This window comes from Mastacembelus armatus, chromosome 14, assembly GCF_900324485.2.
Source record: "Mastacembelus armatus chromosome 14, fMasArm1.2, whole genome shotgun sequence".
In the NCBI taxonomy this organism is placed as follows: domain Eukaryota; kingdom Metazoa; phylum Chordata; class Actinopteri; order Synbranchiformes; family Mastacembelidae; genus Mastacembelus; species Mastacembelus armatus.
In genome coordinates this window covers 17,065,453-17,093,009 of record NC_046646.1, presented here as the reverse complement: position 1 = coordinate 17,093,009, position 27,557 = coordinate 17,065,453, and the positions used below count along the sequence as shown (strand labels likewise).

The following is a 27,557-nucleotide window of genomic DNA, read 5'->3' as shown; positions in this document are numbered from 1 at the left end:
TTCAGCAACTCCTGTTGAAAGTCAGGTGACTCACTGTAACTATGATTGCACTGAGTGCCAGCAGCAGGCTGTCAAAGAAAGTGATGGGAAGAGTTGTGATTTAAGTGCAGTGAAACATGACGAAAGGATGTGCACTTCAATAACCTTTATTTAGTTTACAGATGTATTCCATTTTTGAAGTTTGGAGGAGGGAGGAGCATTAGTGCTATTTACAATTGGTTTGAAAATGTTTATCTCTGTACATATTTTGAACCCTGATCAATATAAACAATATGTTTAAGACCTAGTGCTGTTACAAATCAATTCTTTTAAAGCAAAAAACCTCAGAAAGAAGAAATGATTACATTAAATTATAAACCAACGAAAAAAGTAAGAAAAGAGCACAGAAGAAAGAAAATAAAAATACAGTCTGTCGATGATAAGGGAGGTTCTGCTGCTGTTAAGCACAAGACATTGTCAGCGAGTGACCGTGAACTGGCTAGAAGCTAACCATTTACACAATCAGACTAAACACCAATATACTGTATATCAACAAGGTCTAGAGTCATCATGATCTATATAAGATTCATATTAAATATATTCTACATGTTACTTTAGTTTGGAACATTACTTCCATTGGAAAAATATAAAATAAAACAAAACATTTTATACATTTTTTAATCTGATGAAGGAGTACATGTTTCTGTTGTGCAAAATGGACTTAATGCAGAGAGAGAATTAAGGAAAGAGTAAAAAGCGAATTAAGACAAATAACATTTTCATTCATTTCTCTGCTTGGACAGCCATTGTCAGAGAGATCGTTCACACCACTGCTGAAAAAGGAGCACAACAAGCCTTTCCTTGGAGAGAAGGATGGAACGTCGGTGAGGGGAGAAAACTGACATGATGTTTTATTAATCACAACACTGGTCGGTCAGTAATATGCATGGACTGTCAAAACACAGTCACAAATGTCATGGACAAACAAATAACCAAAACAAGACCACCAACACTGGTTGTTTGTCTATTTGTTTGCTTGTTAGATTTTGTTTTGGCTAAAATATGACAACTGAAAGAGTCGGATGTGTTGGTCTACACAGCACTCTGCAGACAAGAAAAGGAAAAATTCTCTGCATGTGGCCCTAGAGGTCACAGGCAGAGGAGGGCAGTAGGAAGGACACAGGTGTGTGTATATGTGCGCGTCCTGGTCTGAGTTCTGTGTTCAGGCACATCTAAACTTTATCTGCTGCACTGATGGAGATCACACAAGCACATATGGTTGGATGTTTGGAAAGGGCGTCATTGTGAGTGTGTGTGTGTGTGTGTGTGCGTGTGTGTGTGTATATTCGTATGTTGGTGAGTTAGTGGTTAAAATTCTCAGCCGTCTGCAAGAAAAAACAAGGCCACACACACAAGCTTGGGCACTGCATTACTATGACAACCAGCTAGAATGAGAAGCCAGTTATAAAGTGACTTTTTACCAGACCAGCTGAAGATAATGCATGTATGTCTGTTGTATTTGTGTGCGTGTGTGTGTGTGTGTGTGTGACTGAAGGCTTACAAAAGTGTGCAGGAAACAAAGGAAAAACACATGCAAATCCAGCTCCTTCCCCTAATTTTCAGTAATGACAACAAATCAAGTACAACAAAGGAATCAACTATTGATAATCAATTTCCTGCTCTGCATTCTGTGTCCTGGATCAGCCTAAGCCTGCTGTCTTCCTATGTATGTGTGAGTGTGTGCACCAGTGCGGAGAGAAAAAAAAACATAAGAGAGAGTGTGTGTTTGTGTGTGTGTGTATCTGTATACATATGCGCATTATGGGCAGGCTCCAGGACAGGGGACAAGCTCATTAGGTCCAGGACGTTGAGGGCGAGAACAGATGAGAAGGATGGAGGGCTGGTGGTGGAGGTGTGTATTTACAGAATGACACAGCAGTTACTCTCCCCAGTCTTCTCTCTGTTCCTCTGACCTGGGAACACACACATAAACACACAAACATCATCATCATGACAACCAATGTTTCTACACCCAGCAAAATAGAATTTCAAAACTTTTATTTTAAAATTAAAGGCCAGTTTCACAAATTGTAGACTGGTCTACAGAATTAAGCCACTATATCCAGTTTAAGATGTTACTAAAACACAATTACATATTAAATCCCTTGTCTTACAAAACAAAAAAAAACAACTCTGCAGAGAAACCAGCTGCATGTGCAGCCTAAGCAGGTTGTACTGCAGTGAAGTTAAGAACTTTCTGTCATCGCTATTTTCTCTGAAATCACATATTTTAAATGCTGATGTAGTTGATGATAGTGCACAGCTGTTTACCAGGTGTTGGCTGTGATGCAGTTTTGTAGTTTTTCAACTGCAAAGAGGTTTAAGATTTAATGTTCAGGCATTTCACTGTGCACAGCGCTCTCTACAGAAAGCAGCTTCAAACACTACATGTGCACAAAACCATTTTAAAATTTAAATGGCTTACTGCATATGCATTTTTACATTATCTCACTAAAGGCCCACTTTATTTTCCATTCAGTCTAGTTTAACTTACAGAGTTTTATATAAGCAAAGACCGAATGCTAAAATATTTACCACCAGATGGTAATCTCAGAATTAAGACTTATGATTCAGTCCAACAAGTCACACCATGAAAATGTGGTTTCCTTACAACTGACAAAAAGGAAATATGTAGCTCTGTTTGACAATCATATGAAGCGAGAAATGTAACGGGAAGTAAGGGAACTTTGCCTTGTAATTATTCTTGCATAAGGTACTGTTCTTTTTCTGGGCTAGTGATTACTGTAGTGATTAATCCTACCAAAGAAAATCAATAACTAACTATAACTTTGAGCAACCAGTGAACTGTTTATCTGAACCAAGGGCATAGGTTTAGTGATGTTTGCCTGATGGCCAAAATAAACTGTTGCGTATATGCACTTCAGTTCCAGCTCTCTTTTCTCTTCCATATGCACACCTGTACACACAGGTGGCAGACCCATAATCTTGTTTGAAATTATATTCCAGATCATGTAACAAACTTACTGCATTTTTTTATTCATCTCATTAACATACAGACATTAGACCTCATCTATGAGACTTTGCTCCTGTGTGCAGGTAATCAATAATCCATAACACAGTTTGAAATTAAGGGTTGTCAAGTCCTGGTTGAGTATCCCCCAAATTCCAAATATTCTTCATGAAAACAAACATTTTGCACGAAATGCACAAACCCGGCAGTGTTGCACAGACCTGAAGGATAACACTGGAGTTAAAATGGCAAGATCATAATTGAGATCATAATTCAGCAATATCTTGACACTGGTAAAGACACGTCCCTACTGTCCAGACCGGAATAAGCCTATAATGTGAACTTTTTGTTAGGCATAATTCCACAGCTTAGCTTCTCCATACATCTCCTCCTTCTGCACAGTCACAACAAGGAGAACTGTCACATAATAAGATTTATATTAACTGTACAGTATAGTCTACATGATGTGCTGTATCTTGGGGATTCACTGAAGGATAGCAATTATTTACACCAGTTCCTAAAACAGAAGGCATGTTTAGAGATAAATAATGGCTGGAAGCAGAATGTTTAAAGTTCTTCAGTGTGTGAAAGGACTTCTGAAAGGAAGTAAGGGAGACGGGGAGTCGGTTACCTTGGGAATTTGGCTCAGGCAAAGTCTCTCTGGCAACTAAATGCATCACTGTGGTCTTCCCCAAGGGCAGTTTGAGAGCTAACGGGAGGGAGAGGGAGAGAGAGAGACAAGAGACAGGAGAATTAGAGGTGATTCAGTTAGATACAGTACATCTCTCTTTAAGTCATTCAACATCAATATCAGATGACTTTTCAACTGCTTGTTGAAACAGTAGAGTACAAATGCCGCTACACTGGAAATAGTAGGGAATAGCCAGGTAATGAATCAAATAAAAAGGTGATATGTATTTCTTTGAGCATCAGTGATTTTTCATGTTTCTAAATAGTTTTTTTACCATATTGCCACGTCATGTCCAACTGTCAACATTAATTTATAACAAAACTAATGGCTATCAGTATGTGCATGAAGATCTGCACGAAGTTTCATTCTGCTCCATCTATTGTACGCTTAGTAGTACAACAAGCAGCACTGGTCCTACTGTCCTATTCAACTTAAAAAACCTACACGTACACCTTAATATTCACTCTAAACTGCAGTTGATATATTACTTGCTGTACTGTAACTGTTACTCCACTAAACTACTTCTACTCTACTTCTACTAAACTACAACAGTCAAATCAGAATTGGGTTAAATGGGACAACAAGCCTAGAAGCCAGGGAGAAGTGAAGTGAGCGGCCTAAAAAGAAAATATGTCTTTTTCTTTACACTTATGATATTCATTTCCACACACACCCTCCCTTTCTGTTTCTTCTTTATGCTGCCTGAGGTCTACTCTAATGCCAGTCTTACCCCTTTCCTATCCAGCCTCTTTCCCCTCTTTTTCTGTATTTCCTCTCTCCTCCCTTTCTCCATCAAAGCAGGCTTGTCCAGAGCACTGAGGTACCTCTGTTCCACAGCTCAGGAAAAAGATGAGAACAGCAAAGAACTTTCCGGTGACACACTGCTGTGATTTTGTGTGCATGTCTATATGGGTTTTCTCACCTCCTAGTGTTACGTTGCCATGTAGAAAACGTCCCTGGTAAATCAGCCTCAGTATGTTAGGACTGCTGACCTGCTCTTCCTCCCAGTCTGAAACAAAAATGGTCATTTCCAATAAAAGATCATCATAAATAGAACATACAATGAATATATAAAGCTTAAATAACAACATATCACAACTTTTAGGTTTTAAGAACAATAAATAAAGCCAGTTTCTGTCTAAACACCAATAATGAAGGTTCCCAGACTCTAGATTACAATTTCAAAAAGGACACAAGGAATTTAATTGTTAATGGGTTCTGACTATGCTCAGCAGAGCAAAGATGATGACAAACCACTTCTGTTTTATGTCAATGTAAGACATACAGCATGGTGAAAAGAAATCTGTCATTGCATCGTGGAAAAAGTGACCAACAACCACTCCAAAGATATTTTAAGACATTTAGGGCCATTATTTTAGATCATGATATGCAGAATGTATAATATGCGGGTTTTGTGGGATGCTCTACAGAATGTGAGAAAGAACCTAAGGTGTGGCTTGGGAAGAGCTGAAGACAAAAGTGACGGCATTAAATGAAAGAGAAAACAGTGAGGGAGTTGCGCAGCAGCAGAGTCTGGTCACCAGATGTTTGTCTCCAACTAAGCGTAGGGTGTTGGTGCTGAATGAGTGCCTGCTCCGGGTCTCACAGGGTTCAGATCTGTTTTCTGGGAGGAAAGCAGGGTGCTTCCAAAACTGACAGGACTGAAAGGAAAACCCCTCTTGCTGAGAAGAATCTGAGTCAATCAACATCATTTCTAATTTTCTATACAGCGTGGGCTTCTCCTAAACTGGACAATATGCACTGCACAGTGGAAAGGGTACAGTTGGTTCACATCTGAAGATGGTTTAAGGTTAGCAGTATTGAATGAATTCAATCACTAGTGTAGCAGCAGTCTGTAAACACAGGATAGCTCCACAGCTGCCTCTATCATTGTTATAAAAACATAGCCAAGACAAAGTGAGATCATCTGGTTTTCATGTGTGTTAGCAGCAAAACTATTAGCAATTATGGTTTATGCACACATGCTCCAAGAGTGCTCATGCAATAATGTGATTTATTACTATATAACACATATGGGTCTAAATTTTTTATGTGCAGAATATGACAATATGGGTCCATTCCCCCTGCAACGCTCTGCAGGATAAATGGTATAGCTAATGGCTGGATGATTTATAGGATTTACATGACATTCTGTTTCCGACCCTCTGAACAATGGAATGACCAGACATTTTGCTGTTACGTATTTCTGAATGTTTCAGTGAATAGTGCAACATAATGACATCAAGGAAATATTATGATAGTTATTAAGTAAAAACTGCCCTTGACACACAGTTCCATAGACTCTACATTGAATGCAGCACTGTGAACTGTAACTAAGTACATTGCACTTTTTTCTCTACTTTATTTGTTTCACAGCTTTTTTAGTTAAAATGTGGCATTATAGATGGAACAATCCAACTATGTACAAAGGTGCAAAAATTAGCCACTGACAGATGTAGAATCAGTCTGCATCATTAGTTTGACTTCTGATTATTCAAGTACATTCTTTTGCTTATACTAAGACACTTTTATATTCTATAGCTGAATGAAGGATTTTTAATGTAATGGTGTATTTTTAGTTTTACATTCTCTACTTATGTGAAAGATCTCAATCTTTCTTCCATCACTTGTCACAAGGGTGAGATAGCTCCTAACACCAAATCAAGGAGCTGAATGCGCCTCAAAAGCGATTTTATTTATCACAGGGACAGAGGGACTTTTACAAACCTTTACCATGTGAGTAGAAATGCTTCTGTAACTACAGCTACTATTCAAGGAAGGGACAATCGCTGAGTTATCTGAGTGGGAATACTCACCCATCGGCCAGTTGTCGTACACGTGCTTGGCAATGTCTGCTGCCGAGTCGTTGGGGGAGAAGAGGAATTCTTTCGTCTTCCCACTGACTAAAATAAGCCGCAGGTTTATCTGCCATACAAACAAAAACAAGCTAAGTTAGAACTGTGTATGACAGACATTACTGGATGCATCTGAGCACAACACAAACAACTGTCATACATGTCGCATTAAATGCAGTTAAATCAGGAATCACAGAGGTTTAAGTTGAATAATTTGATTCAATTTAAAGTAATACAAAACAATGTAATAACACAGTATAATATAAAACATGTTTATTGTACATTGTAATATATTACAATGTTTTACTGTAGACACAACTCCCATCTGCTTATTCAACTTCCTCTTCTGCTTTCTCTCATCTCTCTAGCTCAGTTTCGTTATCTTTGGTTTCCAGTTCTGCAACTTACTGGCAGCCTGTCTCCTTCTTACCTTTACCACTCAGCCTTTCTTTGCCTTATTCCCCTGTCTACAGAACTGTTCAAAAATATACATATTATGTGACATTCTTCAAGTGACAAATGTAGGTTTTCTCATTTAACTGCAAATTAGAGACCCTGTGCCCTATTTGGGAGCTACCTGGTTGTCTCCGTTTATACTCTCTGGTTTGCAGCTATAATTTAGATTGAAATAATTTATGAATTGTGTATCTGGTAATTTCAGCACAGCCAAACTTGTCTCTCACTGTGTTGAAGAGTTCACAAACCATAAATAATTACATTTTTTGGACTACTGAAAAAAGCGCCTACTGAAGCACTGAAGACACGCAACCTCCTACGAACAGGTAATCCCAATATGGTGTGTTGATTTTGTCCTCTACACCCCCCCATTCCCACCAAATGCACTGCTGAGTGACACACACACACACACAAGAATAAGTAGGCATACTCAGACACAGACTGTCTGCAGTGATGTAACAGAGCTAACACCAGTGGATTGAAACAGATCTTTGTAAGCATGTTATCAAATCAGCTTGTAGGTTTAAGCATGGAACAAACATATACAAATATACATAGAGATCAGAAGAACTTCATAGTTTTGATCTTCTGTGCAGCCAGGGAAAGAGTGAGAGAAGCCAGGATATGTGTGTATTTCTTGTATTGCAGGTTTTTAAACTGAAATAAGGGACAATGACAATAATAACCCGACGTTTCCTGCTAGGACAGTTTCAATTGGACAGATGACATACACATCATGAGGCAAAAATTCACAGAATACTGGTGAGTGATTTGCTGAATTTGAAATAAAAGTTATTCCATCTGCTGACTGTCAAGACAAACAATACCTGAGAATGACAATCAGACAGATGAGGAGAAATATAGCAGCAAACACACAGAGGAAGCCCCTTCACATAGGCAAGGTCTTGCTACTTCCTGGTTGAACACCTGGTTGTTACCATGGTATCACCATAGCAACAGCCAGTGGTGGGTGGCTTAACCTGATAACACCTACAAGATAGCTTTACTGTCCTCCCGCTCATTTTCTACTGTCACATCTTACTGTCTTTCTGTCAGCAGCTCCTGCATCTCCTCCCTCGCTCTGTCCGTTTCACTCTGTCCTTCTCCCCCACTCTGTCATTCTCTCGCTCTGCACAATATCCAGTCGAGGAATGTACAAAGCCAGTATAACAAGAACTTTAACTAAAACAAGGTAAAAAAGGCCTTTCTTCTATCATAACCCTGAACAGTCTCTATTTGCTTCTCTTCCATTCTCTACTTGTTTTTGCTGTCTCTGTATTTTCTTCCTATAGTTGAGTGGCAAATCAAAAAAAGCTAAATAGAAAGATATGTAAAGAATCTAGATGCTTCCATAAAAAAGCATAAACACTGCTAAATATTTTGATGTGCATCAAAATGAACTAACCTACAAACTGTGGCCATCACAGTCAATAAATCTCCTAATGGAGACAGCACTCACTATCATCAAAACAATAAATGAGGGAATATCTTCTCAAAGAATGGAGTTTAACTCTGCAGTAAAGTATAGAGATTTGTTGAATATAAGCCAAGCAGCGCTGTAGATGTTCTGGCAGGTCATTGTGGAGAAACACCTTACTAAAACACTTTAAAGTTGTTTTTCTTCTATTCATTTTGGGTGAGTTTCTGCTTTAATTTTTCTTCTTCCTCAATTGACCCTTTATTGAGATTCCATTTTCTACTGAACCCAGTCCTCACTTGCTCCTTTTCCATTCCCTCAACACAACACAAGGATCCCTGTGCCTTCCCCAGGACTTTCTTCCACAATGAGACTGGCGATGTGGTTTCATGGCTACCTCAGGGAAGCATATTCAATTACAATTTATTCTCTGTAACATTTACAACAACCCTTGGTATGTAGTGAGCAGTGCTTCATGCAATCATGCAAAAATATACAGGACATACCTGCAGGCCATCAGTTATTCATGCATACACACAGCATGTCCTTGCCTACAACCAGTCTCATTCTGAGCAAACGATGTCAAAAATCAGCTGTGTGAAAGCGTCATTTTGCAGAGCATTTCCAGAACTTTGAGAGGAAACATAGTGAACGTTACACTTCCCCAGTGTGAGAATGTGAAAGTAGTGTAAGTTCTCATTACCAGAATGCTGAGACATCTTGGTACAGCATGTTCTATTCCTGGCTACTTATGAAAATAGCAAAATAATGAAACGAGCTACTTAGTGATAGAGCTTTGTGCTTGTCAAGCCTCCACAGCAGACCAGACATTCAGACACACTACAGTAATGTGACTCTACTGCCAAGTAGTGCCATGGTGTAAACATGTGAAGTAGGCAAACCCTTTGGCTAAACACTGTTTGTACATGGTGGAGAGCAGGAAATTCAACGCCATCTATAATTATTCCTCCCCAAGCACTGCTCTCAACTCTTTCTCAAGGCTATTGTGTGCATGTATGTTTGTATGCTTGTGCATTAAAGAGCATGGCTGCTCTTTAGTGCGCCTGCAGCAGTCAACACATTACAGAGTGGGAAGCCATCCTGTGGGACTATATTAGTGCAGCTTTATATGTAGTCCACGCAGTAAGTAAGCCACTGCTGCTAGATTCCTGGCTGTACGAATGAATTTAAGAGAGGCGATGGGTGATTAGACCGACTGTGGTCTGTTTAAATCAAGCCAGCTGGATCCAGCAGCCAGGCTTGTTTTAACTTGCCCATTAAATTTAGAGAAAATTTGACTGTGAACTCAAGAATGTAGCTACACAGCACTCTGGAAATATAAATCCCATATTATCAGTCACTGATTTTATTGATGATTACTTGTATGTGCTTTTCTTTCTGGCACTGCCTTCTGGCTGTCAAATTTAAATGAATAATAACAGCTACCAGCTACTAAATTGAAGACATAATAAACTATGCTTCAGCTTGTTGGACAAAGTGTGAACACACTGTGCCTAAAGAGCAGCCTGAAAGACCCTTGTCCCATTATTTAATTAGTCCATACAGAGTAAATAAAACCGTAAAAACAGTTTTTTGTGATTTTGCAAACGCATACAAAGTTACTGCAATTATCGACTGTATTAGCATACTAATTCTATCAAGGAGTCACAATGTCTTTAATTAAAAACACTGAAAAGGGTTTTTTCTCAGAGTCACTGTACATGATGGATAAACAGGGTGAAAGCATGTATTAGAAACTGCAGCTTCACTTTCTTAGATGTTAAAATTATGTGTAAGCTCACAGGAAAAGAATCTTTCAAATAGCCTAATTTTAAGTTTGACATATTAAATATATATATTTTTTTGTTTCTGCGAGTTTATTCTTTTGTGTGTTCACATACACAGAGATACAGTGGTTATATAACAACTGACTGATAACAGTGTGATACAAAAAACAAAGCCTAAGGCAAGGATTTGTAATCTCAGAATCTCAGTGGGTTCGTGTGTCTAATTGTGTTGGTATAGTGCGTTACTGCAGTCAGATTTTAAGCATTTTCTCAAACTTATTTTTGCTCCATTTATTTTCCTTTCTTTCATTTTTATTTTAAGGCTTAACATATTACTAACAGTTATTTCCATCTTTAGAAGGACACTTTTTTCACATTACATGGAGACAGACTACAAAATAAAAGAAGATTCAGTTAAAGTTGCAAAGTACAGTAACTTTGATAGAACCTCAGCAAAACATTTGCCTGTTCAGAATGATACACGTTGCTGTGTTTCTTTTTCTATTGTTTACAGGAAGTAAATTTTCTATTCTTAAATTCAATTTTTTCCTATTATTACAAAACACAACATGTGCAGATAAAAAAACAAAAAAAAAACAAAAAACACAGGAGCTACAGGGCTTTAGCAAAGTTAGAATAAGTTTATAGGCTAACCAAATATCACCTTTTCTGTCAAGACACCAGCCTATGTGCATTACATCTGCGTCACTGTAGTGTGCTAAGAGATGTGACCTTTCCACTGCAGTAACAACCTAGAAATAAACAGAAGGACCTTGACCCAGCTGAGGTTTGTTTATTAGTGCTATCTTTATAGGGCACTTATTCATAATGGCTAGTATGTCATTGACTGTTACGACCTACTTTACCAAAAGGTGATAAAACATAACATGCAAGAAATGCAAAACAGCAACTGCCTGTTGCTTCCATGACGCAGCCAAAGAACAGATGATAAATGTTTAGAAAGCTCCTTTGACAAATATACAAATAGTCTATTTTTGTTCCTATACAAGTTAAAAGAATGCTTCAGTCAAACAATCTGACTGGTCCAGATTCTGAGCTATGGTGATAAGTCCTACAGTCACGCTCTGATGGTTTCCATGCCAGCACTTGTGGTAACCAGGGAGCCAGTTAGTCATTTGTCCTGTTCTGTTCTGTTTTTAATGCATGTACATTATGTGGACACCATCCCAAAGAGTGCTCATGTAATCAGTGCAATAATGATGCATCATAATATTATAACAACACACTTAAATTGTAAGTGTGATTATAGGAGCAAGTTGTCATTACAATATTTATTTTTTGAAATATTTACAGAAGGCTTTTATTGTCAGTGTGTGCTAAATAATGTACATAGATGGTGACGTAAAGGAACAGCAGATTAAGATAAAACACAGATCAGGCAGTTTACAAATAAGGGAACACCCAAAACTAAGTAGTGGTCCAGTTTTTCTGTGATACTCAGGTCTAACATGAAGCCTAAATATCTGTAGGTCTCTAAGACCATCTTTTGAAATAGGAATATGAATCCTGTCTGACCCTGCATGTAGGGTTCTGGGAGGTGTTCCAAATAAGATGAACCTTTGTACAGATACATACAAGATCCTGTGGCTATTTTTATATTAAACTGCAAGAATCTGTGGTTGTTATAGCAAAACCAAAAGTGACAACCTGCAAATCAGAGCTGCACCGTTTGCTGGGTGTGCATACAATAGCCCTGAAACTCTCAGCATGTGGTGATATGGGATGGGAGCCACATGCACTTTGGCAAAAAAGTGACATGCTGTGATAATGGAATAGGTTAATTAACATGTCTGACAACAGACTTAACAAATTGGTTAGTGACATTGCTTAATTATCCATGGGAAAAAGATTTGTTAAGTTGTTCTCTAAGTTTGATTTATAGCATGTATTAAGAATTTAGTTATCTTGTAATATTAGCTACATATATGCCATTAGAAAATTATCAGCAAAAGTGATCAGTGATCAGAAACAAACCAAAACTGAGAACATATTGTGCTATTAAGCACCATCTCAAGCAATATGTCCAGCTTAACCTGACCAGAGTTCAGAGGTTTGTTTGTGCTCAGTGTCCATCTGGCATTCTGCCTTTGGCTGAGGACATGGGGGAATTCCATCCAGTCCCAAAGGAGGACATTAAGTGAAAAAAGAAAACGCCTGCATGCTATCCTGTGATATGACATACAGTATGTATACATACAAGACATCTGACATAACTCATTTTTTATGAATACTTGTCTGTTTTCAACAGAACTGTTTAGCTTTATGTATTAAGTGCATGTTACTGAATGAACATATTTTTAGTTCATGTTTAAATATTTCTATTCTTTTTAGCTATAGTAACTCAGCAACAGTAAGGAAAACATCAGGGAAACACTATGAATAATGATTCCGGAAAAAATAGTTTCCTGAAAGATGATATTACAATTTGTCAGGTAAATTTGCATGTCTGCTTGTGTATGATACTATCACTATCATAGATGATAGTATGTGATACAATGTATCACATTTATCATACACACATTTACACACACATTTATCACAGTATCATGTCATACTTAGTGCTCTTCAACAACAACAAAAAATCATAAAACAGATAATCAACTCTACAAAAAATGCAAATAGTTTTAGGGTAGTGTCTCAGCTATAATGGCCATGCCAAAATAATTATTAACTATAATAATTGGGGATGTGGCAATATTTCTAACCACACTGAGAGCAGTCACTTAACTCTATGACACTATAACAAGCGACTACTTCTATCACTAGTGGCAAAAACCTGTAGCACCAATGGGGCTATGAGAACATTCTTATTCCAGTACTTATTTCTATAATGTAGTTGAGTATCCATCATTAAAGTTTTCTGTCACATTAAATATATTTCCAGCATAGTCAGTCATATGGTGATTGTAAATGTTTAATATGCACACATGAAATAATGAAAAGTACCATCTCAATCTGCAGCTCAGCTTTACAGAGCTCACTCGCACTGCTCTCATAGCATCAGTTTCAGAGAAAAAGCTCTGAAAACCTACAGGACACTACATGTCAGAACTAAACAGACAGAGACACAGTCAAATACTACCACAGTAGTACTACATTTAGGAGCTAAAGAGCCAGATATATCTCTCAAGATTCAGTACAGACCAAAAACAGAACTATAACGAGAGGTTTTATTTCAGTATAATAATGAACCTTAAATATTTCAGGGGTGAAGTGACCCTGTTGCCTGGGAACACATTCCAGTACAGTTTTCTTTTCTGTCTGTCTCTGTCTTAGTCTACAGTGGACATAAAAACACAGGCTTTCTTCCTGTTGGACTCTATAATGGCCATCAATCATTAAAGAGAGTATCTACTATAAGAGCCAACGCCACAGACCTTTATCAAATGCACTTTCTGGTGCAGCTTGCTAACTTCCTGTGGCACAGGCAGCTAATGGGTACATTACAGGTCTAATAGCATGGTTAAATTTCTTTTCTTCACAATAGCATCAAACATTCTGTGGCAGATTATTTGCACAAAGTAAAGAGACCCTGCACTTACAGCTCTTGTGAAATCATTAATATGCACACATATGTATATATAATTTGTGCAATAATTATTTGGGAAATTCATTATTTGGTATTTAAACATCTTTTTCAGAGATTAATTCTGACCCTGCCCTGGAAGATTTGCTGTTCATTGGGTTTTAGCAGCTCTCACTGCTATCACTCCCATGTGTCATTGCTCAATTGCCCTATCTCATATCTTTCTCCAAGCCCTTGTCCTTTTGTACTGTCATTAAAAAGACCTATTCTTTGATATGCTGACATCCTTGTCATAGCCAGAATCCACTCATCTTTTTCTCCCACTCCTTCCTCTCATGAGCATAATCAGCTCCCAGACTCACTGTACCTGACAGCTCTCTGCTCTGTTCTCTCTCTCCATCACTCCCTTCTCTTGTTTTCATATAGATAGCCCTTTAATGCTTCAAATGCTTTTACTCTTTCCAGAAACGGACAGAGCTCCCTTCCTTGCTGTCATCTGCCTTCCCAGTGTCTCTGAAAACTCACCCCACCTTAAGCACACACACCTAGTTCTGCATTCCTGTCTCCTGACAGATGCCAGGCAGGTGCCTTTGATCGCTCCATCATTCTAGCGCTTCCTCTCTGTGATCAGGGCCGTCACAAGGGGTTGAAGCAGGTTTCCTTCACATGGCTGCCTCCTGCCTCCTCATCAACTCTCTGTTTTGCTTCTTGAATATTAAAAATGGCTGTTCAACACCCCAGGGACAAATTAATTAACATGCCAAATGTGAGCCATGCCAAAACTGAGGTAAACTACTGTACATTAGCCACTGGCAAAACACACACTCTTGGGACACTGTGTGTGGAAGTGTGTGAAAGCACAAAGATCAAAGGGATCTTTACCCATCATTACTGTGCGACATTACAGAGACGATGGTACAGGGGCACTGGAGCTAACATGCTGCAGTGTTAGCTGGTGAAGAGCCATTAAGGTCCAAGGCTGACAAAATACTTACACAAACGCATGTGTATTAACTTATGTTTCTTTGGCTTCATTTTAATGCTGCTCCCCATTTTTACAGCAAGACAAGGAAGACAGGCAACTATGTATGGTATGTATGTAAGAGAACATCAAAAGAGGCAGAAATGGAGAAAAATCTGTACAAGTGGATGATTGAGAGTTACTGGCAGTGTTTCCTTGCTGTTGCTGTACATGACATCAAATACTTATAAAACTGAAAATACTCTAATTACTCAACATACTAGTACGCAATATTATTTTATTTTATTGTTTATAGTAATAATACTTTGTTTGTTTACTTGTTATATTTTTTAATCATTGAGTGTCTTGCTTTCAAACCCTTCGCCTCAGTAGTTGTGTTGCTCTGTGCATTTCCCCATTGTGGGACTAATAATCACCTTAACCCTTAACAGTTCAGGTCTAAAGACCTCAGCTAGGAGACGCTCTGTTGTCCTCATTTCATCAACAAGAGAAAGAGTGGCATGAAACCTGAAGAAACAAAGACTCAGTGGACAACAGAAAGATATTTAACAACCAAGGCCAGAGGAAAAGACAATAGACATTTGCAAAGTCTTTTATCACACATCACAACTGAAGTGCTGATGCTGTACAGATGCCACGGCAGTAATGATGAGAGCTGATGCTATAGGAGGACAGAGGAAATGCTGACACTTCTGGAGGCACGCCCAAGGGACCAAAGGAGGAAATGGGAGATTCTGAGAGGGAACAGAGAGAGAATCAAAGAGGATTAAAGGACGGAACAATGAAGGTCAGAGAGAGGCGGCGAGAAGAGGAAGCGTGAAGGTGAACAAGGCAATGAAATCCACTTAGTTCTAGTTCACTTAGTTCTATCCACGAACTATTAGGCATTTTACATTCACAGATATATACACACAAATATTTGCATGCACACTCAAAATGCCTGCCAATGGGGCTGCTGAGGCTCAGCTTTTGAAACTGCAGGGCAAGATGTGAATTTGCCCTTGTATGCTTCAGTCGATTCCCCTCATCACTCTGACACTGTCTAGACTGACGGTCCCTCTCTCCCAGTAAAACACAAGACATGAGATGAGACAGACGATGAAAGAACTCTTTGCTAAAGAGCAAAGCAGATATGTAACTATTGTTGTCTTCACTGGTTAAGCAAAATAAATAAATAAAACAACTGTCGGTACAGGAACCAGGAAAAAAAATCAGCTACCATCAGATAAAGGAACTCAAAGGCCAACACACCACATGTCAGCATGCTGCTGGTGTGAAAGGACCACACAGAGGGTTGATGATCCCTGATGGTGGCTTTGATGAAAGGACTTCCTGTCCTTTACTATATTGGTCCTACCATTTGCTCTGCAACAGCCCTCGTTGTTCACTCCTCCTCCACTCACTCTCCTTCACTTCCATCACAGGGTGTCTCTCCAGTGTAACTCCCTCCCCCGTGCTTTCCTGACTCCCACTACGTAAAAGCCCTGGAGTGAAGTAAAGCATCCCATGCAAGCCCCCACCCCTTCCTTGTCTCTCTCCTCTGTCTCTATCATCCCCCACCCCCATCCTTTTTCTTAGGTGGTCTCCCCAGCAGTGTGTAGTCAGTGCCCTGATATCAGGATTAGCTGGACTTGTAACCTTTCACATTGTTTTTTCCAAGTATTAACTTCTCCCTGTTTTTTTATTTGTGCATCTAAAATTAAGGCTTGATTCCATGCATTTCTGCATTTATGGCTAACCCAAAAATTTACTAAAATGAATGACTAAATAAGCCTGAAATAATGCTGAAATTATTAGTCAAATGAGAATTTGTAGCTTCATCTTTCATTTCTGTTCATATAGCTTTGTATTCAAGATTTTGGTGGCTTTTCTCTTTGTCTACTTGGGTATTTATTGGTAATTCCACATAACGTTATTTTTAATATCATATGCAGACCTTTCTAGTCTGGTAAATCTGCAGCTTCATTTTTGTTGAGGTCTATGTCAAAGTACAAGCTTGCCTGGTAAATCTAATTCTGCTCCTCAAACCAGGGCAAACTGCTGTTTTTGTGGAAGTTTTCACTCAACAGCAAGAAAGAACAGCATAATGCAGCACATACTGAGGTTCCAAAGCTATCACTCTTGCTGTCCCTTTTCTTAGATACTAAAAAGTCTTACAAATTTCAAGGCAACAGGGATATAATATGTGAGTGGCGGAATAGCACAGAGACAGGGGTTACACCCACAATGCTGCATTTTCTTTTCTCCTACAGAGAAGAGCATTGCCCTGCAGTCACAACTCATGTGATGCCATGTGTGTGTAGAACAGAAAATGTGTTTCTACGTGTGAGTGTGTAAGAGAGAGCAAGACAGAGATTGTTAGCAAGTTAAAAAGCCCTCTGTGTTGGAATTTACCAGATGGCAGAATCAACCAGGGGTATTACTACCACAGGCAAACTGCATTTTCTAACCCTATTAGGGAATGAAGCAGCATACAATGACAGGAATAGATTCAGGTTTGCATGCAGTGAAGGCAACTTATAAAATCTTCAAGTGAGCAGGTCAAATACTAAACATAAACATAAATATGTGGTAAAGCAAATTTTTATTTGGAGTCCTCAGGCAGTTTGGACGAAAAGATATATAAAGCACACACTGTTATAATAAAACAACTAGCCCATAAAGCCAATAAACACTGAAGTTTGCAAGCCTGCCATATTCAGGTTTGTGTGGTTGCTGTACAAGATTTCAATGCAATTACACTGCAATAACTATTTTGTCTATACTTTACAACATAATCCAGCTACTGCATTGCAACACAAACTGTGGCCTCAATAATTATCAGTTGTTTCAAAAGAGAATGCACCTTGGACTACCAAGCCCAGAGGATGCCCCAGATCTAGTAATCTGTAGAAAAATTAGGCAAATTCAATAATAATACTAATAATAAAGTTAGTGTGCCTACAAAACATGAGATGAATCTATTTTTGTTTGCTTTTTGTTTTTTTCTATTATTATCTGGTTATAGAGATCTGAGCCACTCATTATCTTGTTGTGTACACAACAGGAGAAAGACAGGCAGGCACCGGTTACACAAGCAACAGGAAGGAACAAGGGAGCCACAAGGAAAGGGTGGGGGGCAGCTGGGGATCGAATCAGAGTCCCACCCCAAGGTAACCAAAAAAAAAAAAAAAAAAAGCAAAAATCTCAATGCTATAACAACACAACAGGTTCTGTTTACTAGATGCTGTACCACCTATGACACAACCATAATTATGTTTCTCATATCAAATGCACAATAAGGTGTGTGCAGAGCTAGTTTAGAAGTTAGGACTATTTATGAAAATGGAGTACACTCTGATTTGACCTTTAGATTAAAAATCAGACAGGATTACTGTACCTGCCATCTCTGAGCTTTATTAGTTTTTGTGAGCTTTAAAGCACAATGCAACAGTAAGATCAGCTGACTGAGCTATCGCTAAACTTGGCTAAAATGTCCCAGCCCTACTCACCCACAAACATCCAAGCTTCTAAATCCACTACCCTAGATTACAGATTTAAAAGTCTATGAATGCTGCTTTTCTACTCCTGACTGCATATTTAGCTCAGGGAAGCCTCTTCACAAAACTGTAAGTCAATACCCAATGTCCTTTGTGCAACTCATAGTTCTCCTGCTTCCCTAGAGATAACCCAACACTTCCTCATTACAAGAAACTGAGAAAAACAGTAGATGAAAAGCTCTCGATCATTCTTGTTCAAGGTCCAATGCTTCATTAGTTCACTGCTAGCTCATTTAGATAAGAACACACACACAAGCCCTACTGGGATCATTAGAGATATTCATAGTCAAGACTGCTCCATAGCATCCAACATGCATGCAATGACAAATTTGTGCAAGACAGCATGAAGGCCAAATATACCCTCTCACCATGCTTCTCAAACACACACACACCACACACACACACACACACACACACACTCAGACACTACTCCCTCCACTCCATCTCTAACTCTTCTGTTACTCGTGGAAAAGAGTTTAATGCTCTTTTCTTTCACACTTGTCATTACAGCTCATAAAATCAATTACTAGGTACACACCCCTATCAACAGAAGTATCACACTGTTTCAGCCCTGGGATCTATCACTGTCTAGAGTACAACTGATAATACAAATTTAAGTCATACATTCCAAAAGTTCAGTGTAACTTGAAGAATGTGCAGGATTACGGATCAAGTTATAAGCTGAGGATGAGGACTCTAGTTTAGTTTGTGCCTGAGCCAGCACAATACAAGCTTCTGGTGGTGGTTACCTAGCAACCGCTACTCCTCTGCAAATCATTTAACGGAGTTCCTAAGGGATCGCTGGTTCCGGAAGTGATTTACCCTCATTCTGTATTCCGACATGGAATTCTTTAAGCAGCATGGTGCATGTTAAGGCCAGCAGGTTTAATAGGTCTTGGAATGGTGTACAGTTCTAAAGCTTTTGCATTATATATCCATTCTACCACTGAAGAAAATGAATGTGATTTAAATCAGCTCCATACACATTTTATTGATTAGTTAATTGACAGAAAATGTGTTGCTGCTTTTTCATTTAAATCACAAAAAATTGAATATCTTTGGGCTGAACTGACAAAACAAGTTATATGAGGACATTGTCACGTGTTCTGGAAATTGTAGAGAATTTTAAAAATAATTTTCCCGACATTTGAAAGGCTACAAAATGAATCAATTAAAAACAAAAGTGAACAGATTAACTGATTATAAAAACAGTCATTAGTTGCAGCCCCTATTAGCGACAACACCATAAAGACTGCTGTTTTGCATTAGAGCCATACTGAGTTTGGTTTGAGTATAAAAGCTCGTCGGTCCATTTAAATTTTTAAGCATTAAAAAGCAAATGCTCTAAATGACAACTACAGCGGAGTGAAAAGTGGGTGAAAAGCATGTGTGAGAACTGTAGGCCAGCTGATCCAGTTGGAACATCCAGTCGGTGAGGCTTGACCTTTGGATGGCTGCTCTGTGGCTGCTACCTGACCCATCTGTAACCCAAAGAGTCTCAACTCTGACCCTCTAATTCCCTCAGTAAGCATTGTCTGTCTGACTGTGCTAGCACAGGACATTCGACTATCAGGACTGATTCACGCACTGATTTCGAAATGGCAATTTGTTCCAAAATGTATCAGGAAGAGGGACGGCTGATTCTTGCTAGCTAACTGGTCACACACATATACAGTCTCTGCTGGCAAGGCAAAGCTTTAATACAAATGCCCCCTCAGCTGGAAATTGTTCCCAGTGCAGCTGAAAGGCTCCTTTTATTGAGTCACACAGCACCACCACTCCCCCCATCCCCTATTTCTCCTACACACATACACACAGATACACACTTTCTTTCACTAAACAATTAGACTGACAAGAAACTAGTGTGTCACTTAAATGCTTTTGTTTTACGTCCACTCAACTCGTATGTGGGACAATTACAGCTAGCTGCACAGCTACAGAAAGTTCGCTTCCTCTAATATCACTTGAATCTCACTAACAGTGAAAACGGGACACTGTATCAAGGTGTCCGAGTTTGCAATTATCATGTTGTAAAATAAAAATCAAATACTGTATGTGCACTGAGCACGTATTTGTGCAGAATTTCAATTTGAAAACTGTCATCTAAAAAGAACACGAGCTACTAAAGGAGCAACTTCCACATCAAATTAAAAATTCTGAGTAGAATATCTGAAGAGGCTAACATGTCATGTCTTACAGCTACTTCAGCCAAGAGAGAAACTAGCACACACTTTTAACACATTTGCAAGACATTTCTGATTGCAGTAAAATGAGCTTTTGTTTGGCTGCTTAGCTTCTCCTCCATGTGTCAACTTTGTGACCCTTTCACAAGTTTCACTTCCTCCTCTCAGTTCAGCCAACTCACAGGATGTTACGAATTTAATTTCTTCAGTATCAGGATGGCAGTATCTAATCTTGATTTTGTCGTGTTGCCCATTACATGTCAGATCCATAGCTACCACAGAAAACATAAATTCAGACTCAGATTCAGTATTTAGCTGCCAGAATTATATTCTTGTCTTTGTGAAAAAGCATCATGTCAGGAGACAGAAAGTTTAAAAAAATATAACTCAGGAACTAAATGAATAAATAGAAAGAAGAACTTTGCAAGGATTTTACAAACTTTTTTGCTGGTCAGTTGGTTAGTCTATGATTGCTCAGAGGAACAAAATGGACGAAAGAACACAGTGCCAAGAGTAGAGACACATCACCATTACACACAATGGCTTTTAGATACAGTTTAATTTGTACTGGTGTCTGGAAAAAAGTTCTTTGCCAAAGGCAAACAGGTCACACGTAATAAGAAGAACAGGTTGTGCTTTGCTGGTTTACCAATGTAAATGTTTAGGTGCATTAATATGTGAACAAAATACGCACTAGATTAGCTAGAGGCATAGTCTAATTAGGATTACTTTGTTGTGAGAATGTCATCTGACAGCTCGCATATTACTCACACTCAGACCCACTCGTTTATGTCATACTCTGACTCTGTAACCCTCGGGATAAAAGCTGAAGTGTCCACACTTCTGTTCCAATGGTGGTGAGTACTCAGTATGTACTGTTCAGATTACTGCTTTACAAGTGCTCAATACTCAGGATTTCGTCATTAGCACTGTGACTATGGGGTGCATTTTGTCACTATCCCTGTTTCAACGATACTAATATTCAAAGACGTGATGTATAGAACTGCCTTTACTCAGTAAAGACCGATCAGGACCAGAGAAAGTCATACCTGCCAACACTGACTGCTGAAAAGAAGGGGGAATTCCAGCTGAATATGCTCTTATGCCAACACACACACACACAAAGTCTCTTCTCCTTAGAAACCATGGAACTTAATTATTCAGTCTTCTAGTTTGGATGATGCGCTAACATGGAAAATTGATGGGGTCACACTTTAAAGCCTGTGAGATAATCTTAAAGTTAGCTTCATCCTATTGATTTAATCTGGGCAGTTACTGAAATTTGATTTTTGAAATCCAACTTTAGTCTACTCTTTCATGACCACTGCAGTCAATGAAAACCAATTAACTCCTGTTTTAAAGTGATTAACAGAATTAGCTTTGTGGCACATGCAGACACAGAACAGCAAAGGAAGCCATGTTAAGGTGAAATCATACATTGCATGTAAACACTGTTTACAACAGATTGAAAACAGTTAAAAGACTTAATAAGGTTATACAAATTTCTATCTGAGAATGCGATATTATGGACATTTTTCATCACTAAGTGGGTTTACATTCAATAACTCCTTTATATGCCTTCCATTAAGGAAACATACAGCCACAGAGCATAATATAAAAAACTGTCAGCTGGAAAAGAAATGAAAGATGGAAAAAGAGAAAACAGGAGATTTGCCAGGTACAGTCCAGGTTGTAAACATTTGCAGAGATACACACTGTAATACACTCAATAATGCAATAAAAATAATAATAATAAATATGAATTTAGGGTTACATCTCCCATGAGGTTCCACTATTTCATGTCACTGTATGTACCACTGCAGCAGAATGCTATTATTCACAGAGGACACACATACACATACACATGCAATGACACATGCAACAACACATGCAACAACAACATGCAACAACAACACACATAGACAAACATAAGCAGTTACATAAGCAATCAATGTATGAGAACTTCTCAATGGAACTTGCGTTGGTATTGCAGACATACATCAACGCAAATAATTTAACTCTACAAAGACAATGCTGAACATACAGACTTTTCTAACAGAAAACCACCCACCTTTTGATTCTTTATTATCAATAGAATTTTAGCTGCTGTACTGTCTGTCAGTGTTTCATTTTATGAGTGACCAGATTCACGAAATAGCACAACAATAACACCTTCAGAACTGCTGGCAGAACTTTCTGTGGTGCTCATGTGCCTACATGTGACAACGTCAGAGTCGATAAATCAACTCCTGCATCCGGGCAACATGATGTAATCCTGATCCATGACTCAGGCTTGCAAAACATGGCATTGGTAACACACACATATTCACCAACATACTTCATCCAACTGGCACTGTCAGGATTCACCAGTTCCCTCTCCCTCTGAATGTATCAATCAAAGCCCTGTTTGCAGCTTCTGCCTAAGGCTGAAGAATGCCTGGGGCCCTCTGTGTCCTCTCAGTTATACATGCTGAGCTAAGCCTGAGTGGGAAGAGGAACACTGAGTGCTGTTTTCAGCAGTAAGGATTCCCCACCTATTGTTCTTTCATTCACAACCAACACACCACTGACCTCTTACCCTAACCTTTAACTCCATTGTGCATTAATTTGTGGGAGTGTCTGTGTTTTTTTTGTGTGCACCAAAATTATAATTAGCCACAGACTAGCAGAGGACCCTAGCTGTTATAGTAAAACAACTGTGTTCTGAACAGTTCATTTCTCATTCATAATTAAAAAGACAGACACTTATTGTTTGTATACATTTCAAAATGGTAACAGACAAGAGTCCCAGTTGCACCATTAAAAGATTCAGCAAATTAGAAAACAAATTAATTAATAGAAGGACAGACATGTAATTTGCAATTTCCGTTCAAATTGCAAAACTTCGATTAATGCAAACCTAGAGATTATCACAGATGAACAATTGCACTGAAAGGGTTGATGAATTCTGTCGTACATCCTGGTCTGCTTGAGTCAGGGCTGTGATTAGCACCTCCAACGCAAATTAACACATACTCAGCACTACACAAATGATGGGTATTTGAATACCTGAGCACATGAGTGTGGTAATGTGGTTCTAATGTGGTTATTTCATCAAGGATAAAATGTGTGTTTGTATGCCATTAATAACAAATTGCCTTACTAAAACTTCTACAGTTCAGAGACAGATTGCAGTAAACTGTGCAGCAACTGAATACTTTTTTTTTTAATTATTATTATGGATATCTTAGAACCAAAACAAACCTATATTTGACATATTTATGGCTTAATTCTAAGCTGAATATACCACTTAAATTTCAAATTAAAAGTTTCCTTATGGGGTTTTGTTGTAAACAAGCTCTGTTTACATATAGCGACCAAAACACACTGTGTGCAGCCTTGATGTCTAGCAGACATGCTGAATATGTTTCCTTCCTCATTAACAGTATTCACTATAGAGAGATTCATGTTTGCTGTTATAAATCAACAGTGAAAAAGAATTGCGACATTACTTTTGTCCTGCACCAGTAAATAATTAGTTAAATATTAATAAAGGCTTGGGTAACAACTGATAAACCTTTATTAGAAAATGGGACTGTCTTGTACTTCCCTGTGTGCGTAGCTGGACCTCCTTGGTCCACTCAATTCACTCTTTGCTCCATGGGAACTCTTGTCTGGAGTATATTCATTCAGCAAGACTCTGAACTGTGCTTTACTCTCCTTCTGTTTCAGTCTCTTGTTTGCTCATTGTTAGAAATGCATACCTGCACTGCACCGTGACCCAATCCCACAACATACTCATACGGGCATCCTGACCTCAGATCCAAGCGTCCTGTTGTTGCTATAGGGATCTTTTCGACCCTGTCAGCACTTCTGTGGTCTGCCTGAAGCGAGGTAATTTGCCCCTTCTGCATCCTTCCACTTCTCCTCTTGTTCTCCTTTTGAACAAAAAAATCCCATCCTCCATTCTCGAGAGGCATGACTGTTCCTTCTCCTTTTCTTTCTCTCAGATTCATTCACCCACAGTGTTTGGCACCAGCAATCTCCTTTCCTCCTACTCTCACTCCCACTGCACAGAGCCTTTATAAGTGTGTGTTCACACACTTTTCTCCCTCCATAGACTGAGAGTGAGTTTTGGGGATATGGTGAAAATGGGGAGAGACTGTGCCTCTGCTGCTGATTTTAACCAGAGAGGATGAGTTAAAGGCAGATAGCTGATATTTCCTCAAATTTTCCTTAGAGAACATAGAGTTAGTCTGATGTATAGATTGAGCTAAGCCTCGAAGGGAAGCAATTGTTCCAAAGATTTACTCTGGCAGCAATCCTGAAACATCTCACTTATGTGCAGAATTTGACCTTTATGTTTCTGCTGCAGGCATGGTAATAACAGGAGCCTGAAGATGGCAGCTCTGGCATGAATAAAACCCATTAAAACAATATTTGAGAGTTGGCAGTGGAAAAAATATTATTTTACTGTTGGCAAAATTAACAATGACCAAGCTTGATGGTGAGTCATTGATAACGTGATACGTCTCCCACAGGGAAGTTCTCAGAGTGCAGCTCAGGCTGCACTATAAACCATCTGACAGTGATGCAATGTGTTGCTTAAAGACAACCAAACTTCTCTAGCCAAATGATAAACCTATGCTACAGCTATACACAAGAAAAATACTATTACAAGGGGTATTGCAAAACCAGTGATGGGGATGAAGGGGATTTTATTTATGTGAATGTGCTTCTCAAATCTAAATCCTTGCAAATCCATTAATAAGTTGTTTTAAGTAGATTGTCTGCTAACAAAGGAAGTGCTTTTTTCTCACAACAGATTCACCACATATTTTGTCAGTGTTTATTCATTAACCCCGTCCTCATGCATTTTGCTCCTGGTTGGCCCATATCACTGCAAATTAACTCATGAGAATTTGGATACCAATCATAAGGGTTCTGAAAATTAAAAAGATTTGGCTCACGATTATATCCACAATCCATGGGGATTCCTTGAGATGTGCTGTACTTTGCTGTACTGTACTAGTTTTTGCTTTAACTAGAGCACAAATGCGCACAGGCCTGCTCATTTCTACATACCCCACAACATTTATCCCAACATCTCAACATATTGGAACTACTGTTCATGGGATCAGCTGAACTTGGACAGGCAGGAGTACATGCATAGCTGGGATAGCTGATCTCTGTATGGAATGGCACATTACGTGGTTTATCCTTTCTATACATAGACTGGGAGGTATTCTGAGAGCCACCAAGCACTAGAGGCAAAAATGACAGACATCAAACTGCCAGACAGAAGGGAAATATTATCTTCAACTAAACACATTTTACACACCTTTTAATTTGCAGAATAGCTTACCCACAAGATGCAAAGATAAGTCTTTATGATGACAGCTCAGTCAGCCAGTTTTAGACAGTGTAAAACAAGTAAACAGGTCACATGAGGACAATGTCTTGAAAGCGTAGGGGGTATGCTCATAAAGTCACCTGATGATGACCACAGAGCTAAAGGTCGTCGTTTAGCCTCCTTTTAATGTATCATTACATCAGTAACTATGAGACAATGGGTTGTAGCAGGAATGCAATTACCAATCACTGTGCACTCAAGAGCAAGAAGACAGCATTTAGTTTTCTCTGTATCTCCAGTCTCTGTCCAGTCATGCTTTCTGTGCTGCTGGAGGTTCTCAAAATATAAAGAGTGGACAACAGTGAAGATGATAAAAGCTGGATGGACAGTTCTGAGAAACCATGCGGCGTTTGAAAATTTGATGTCTTTTGGCTTCTGGCTTCCATACAATATAAAAATCAATTAGTAGACATACTAAACTTTCATAATGTTTCAGTGAGCATCAGGGCTGCAACAATCGATTACTCATTTTGTCTGTTAAAAAAAAGGAAAGCCCATCACAGTTTCCCAGAAGTTGACGTTTATTGTGTCTAACAAACAGGATGTAAAGCATTTAAAAGCAACAAATTCCCACATTTGAGAGGCTGGACTCAGCTAGAGAAATTTTACATTTTTTCTTGATAAATAAAAGTAACAATTCATTTTCTTACTGTTTTATTTCAGCTTAAGTGAACATCATGCTCACATTCATTTTTGTCAAAATATCATCATGAGGAAGCAAAAACATATCAATCTGTACATAAACTAGTCAACAAAATGAGATCTGCACTTGTAAACACACTCATAAGGACCGTATGGGTTAAATTAAACTACCACAGTTTTCATTCACAGGATCCCAGAAGATTCACAAGCCCAACTATGGGAATTACTGGGATTTAAAGTTCCTATCCATTGCTATACTGGGCCTATGTTCTCAACACTGTGGAAAAATCTAATTAATGAAAACATCAGAATGAGTCTTGGAGCACACTCAAATGCAGCTCTAAGCCTCCTCTTTTTGGACAAACCCCTGTGATAATTATAATTAGATATATCAAAAAGATAAAGTAGTAAATTGTCTCACCATGTCCGCTGGGGTGCTGCCCGTCATCGTGGAGGTTTTCCCGGTCCTCGGAGAGATTCCTCAACACACACACACAGGACAAGGACTCAAATATTCCCTTTGCTTGTAAAAGCTGTGAGAAACGCGTCGTTGCTAAGGTTTAAAACTAAAACACGGTTTATCCCTGGTGACTTGCTCTCTATCCACAGTCACAACACTGAGGTAGCCGAGACGTATTACAGCGTTTCTCCCTCTCTATTGCACAATCATCTCCATGGCCGCTCTGGTAATTTGTAAAGTACAGTAAAGGTTGGTGGGATTCACTGTCGACCCGAGGGCCTCCTTCGACCCTCCAAACATCAAGAATACCCTGCTTTAGAAAAGGTGCCTACGCCATGCGAAAAAACCCACAGCGCTGGTACATCCGGATACCGACCTTTTTCTCTCTGGGTGAAAAACAACACAAATATCCGCGAGGTTAACGCTTACTGTCTTCTGGTAAACTCCAACACGTCGTCCGGGTGATACCAGAAGGCGTCACACGGTGAAAGCTGTGGGTTTTTCTTTTTAAAACGGGACTTTGTAATGGTTGTTGTAAACGTTACCGACTGCGCTGCTGCACCTTTACGACCCGTTCAACTGTCATCCTGCCCCAA

General features: G+C 39.0%; 1 protein-coding gene across 3 annotated transcripts; it reads right to left on the bottom strand.

Annotated features, from left to right (window-relative positions):
- Window positions 1-130: 130 nt before the first annotated feature.
- LOC113142631 (ubiquitin-like protein 3) lies at window positions 131-27,557 on the bottom strand. Of its 3 annotated transcripts, none has more exons than XM_026327686.1 (6): window positions 26,923-27,557; window positions 15,162-15,479; window positions 6,518-6,626; window positions 4,624-4,710; window positions 3,642-3,719; window positions 131-1,952 (listed from the first exon to the last, which is right to left on the bottom strand). In XM_026327686.1, the coding sequence occupies exons 2-6, from the start codon at window positions 15,219-15,221 to the stop codon at window positions 1,900-1,902; spliced, it is 387 nt and encodes a 128-aa protein (XP_026183471.1). In that variant the 5' UTR covers window positions 15,222-15,479; window positions 26,923-27,557; the 3' UTR covers window positions 131-1,899. The 3 variants fall into 3 exon arrangements, with proteins under 3 accessions (XP_026183471.1, XP_026183474.1, XP_026183473.1); XM_026327689.1 differs by lacking the exon at window positions 15,162-15,479 and having other exon boundaries at window positions 26,923-26,981; window positions 27,391-27,557; XM_026327688.1 differs by lacking the exon at window positions 15,162-15,479.

Bases quoted from the DNA above. Each gene is read 5' to 3' on its own strand.
- LOC113142631 (XM_026327686.1), bottom strand. From the start codon at position 15,221: ATGAGGACAACAGAGCGTCTCCTAGCTGAGGTCTTTAGACCTGAACTG. The intron at 4,711-6,517 runs GTGAGTATTCCC...TTTTTGTTTCAG, and splicing joins GTACGACAACTGGCCGATGG to ACTGGGAGGAAGAGCAGGTC. The intron at 1,953-3,641 runs GTAACCGACTCC...GTGTGTTCCCAG, and splicing joins GCCTGAGCCAAATTCCCAAG to GTCAGAGGAACAGAGAGAAG.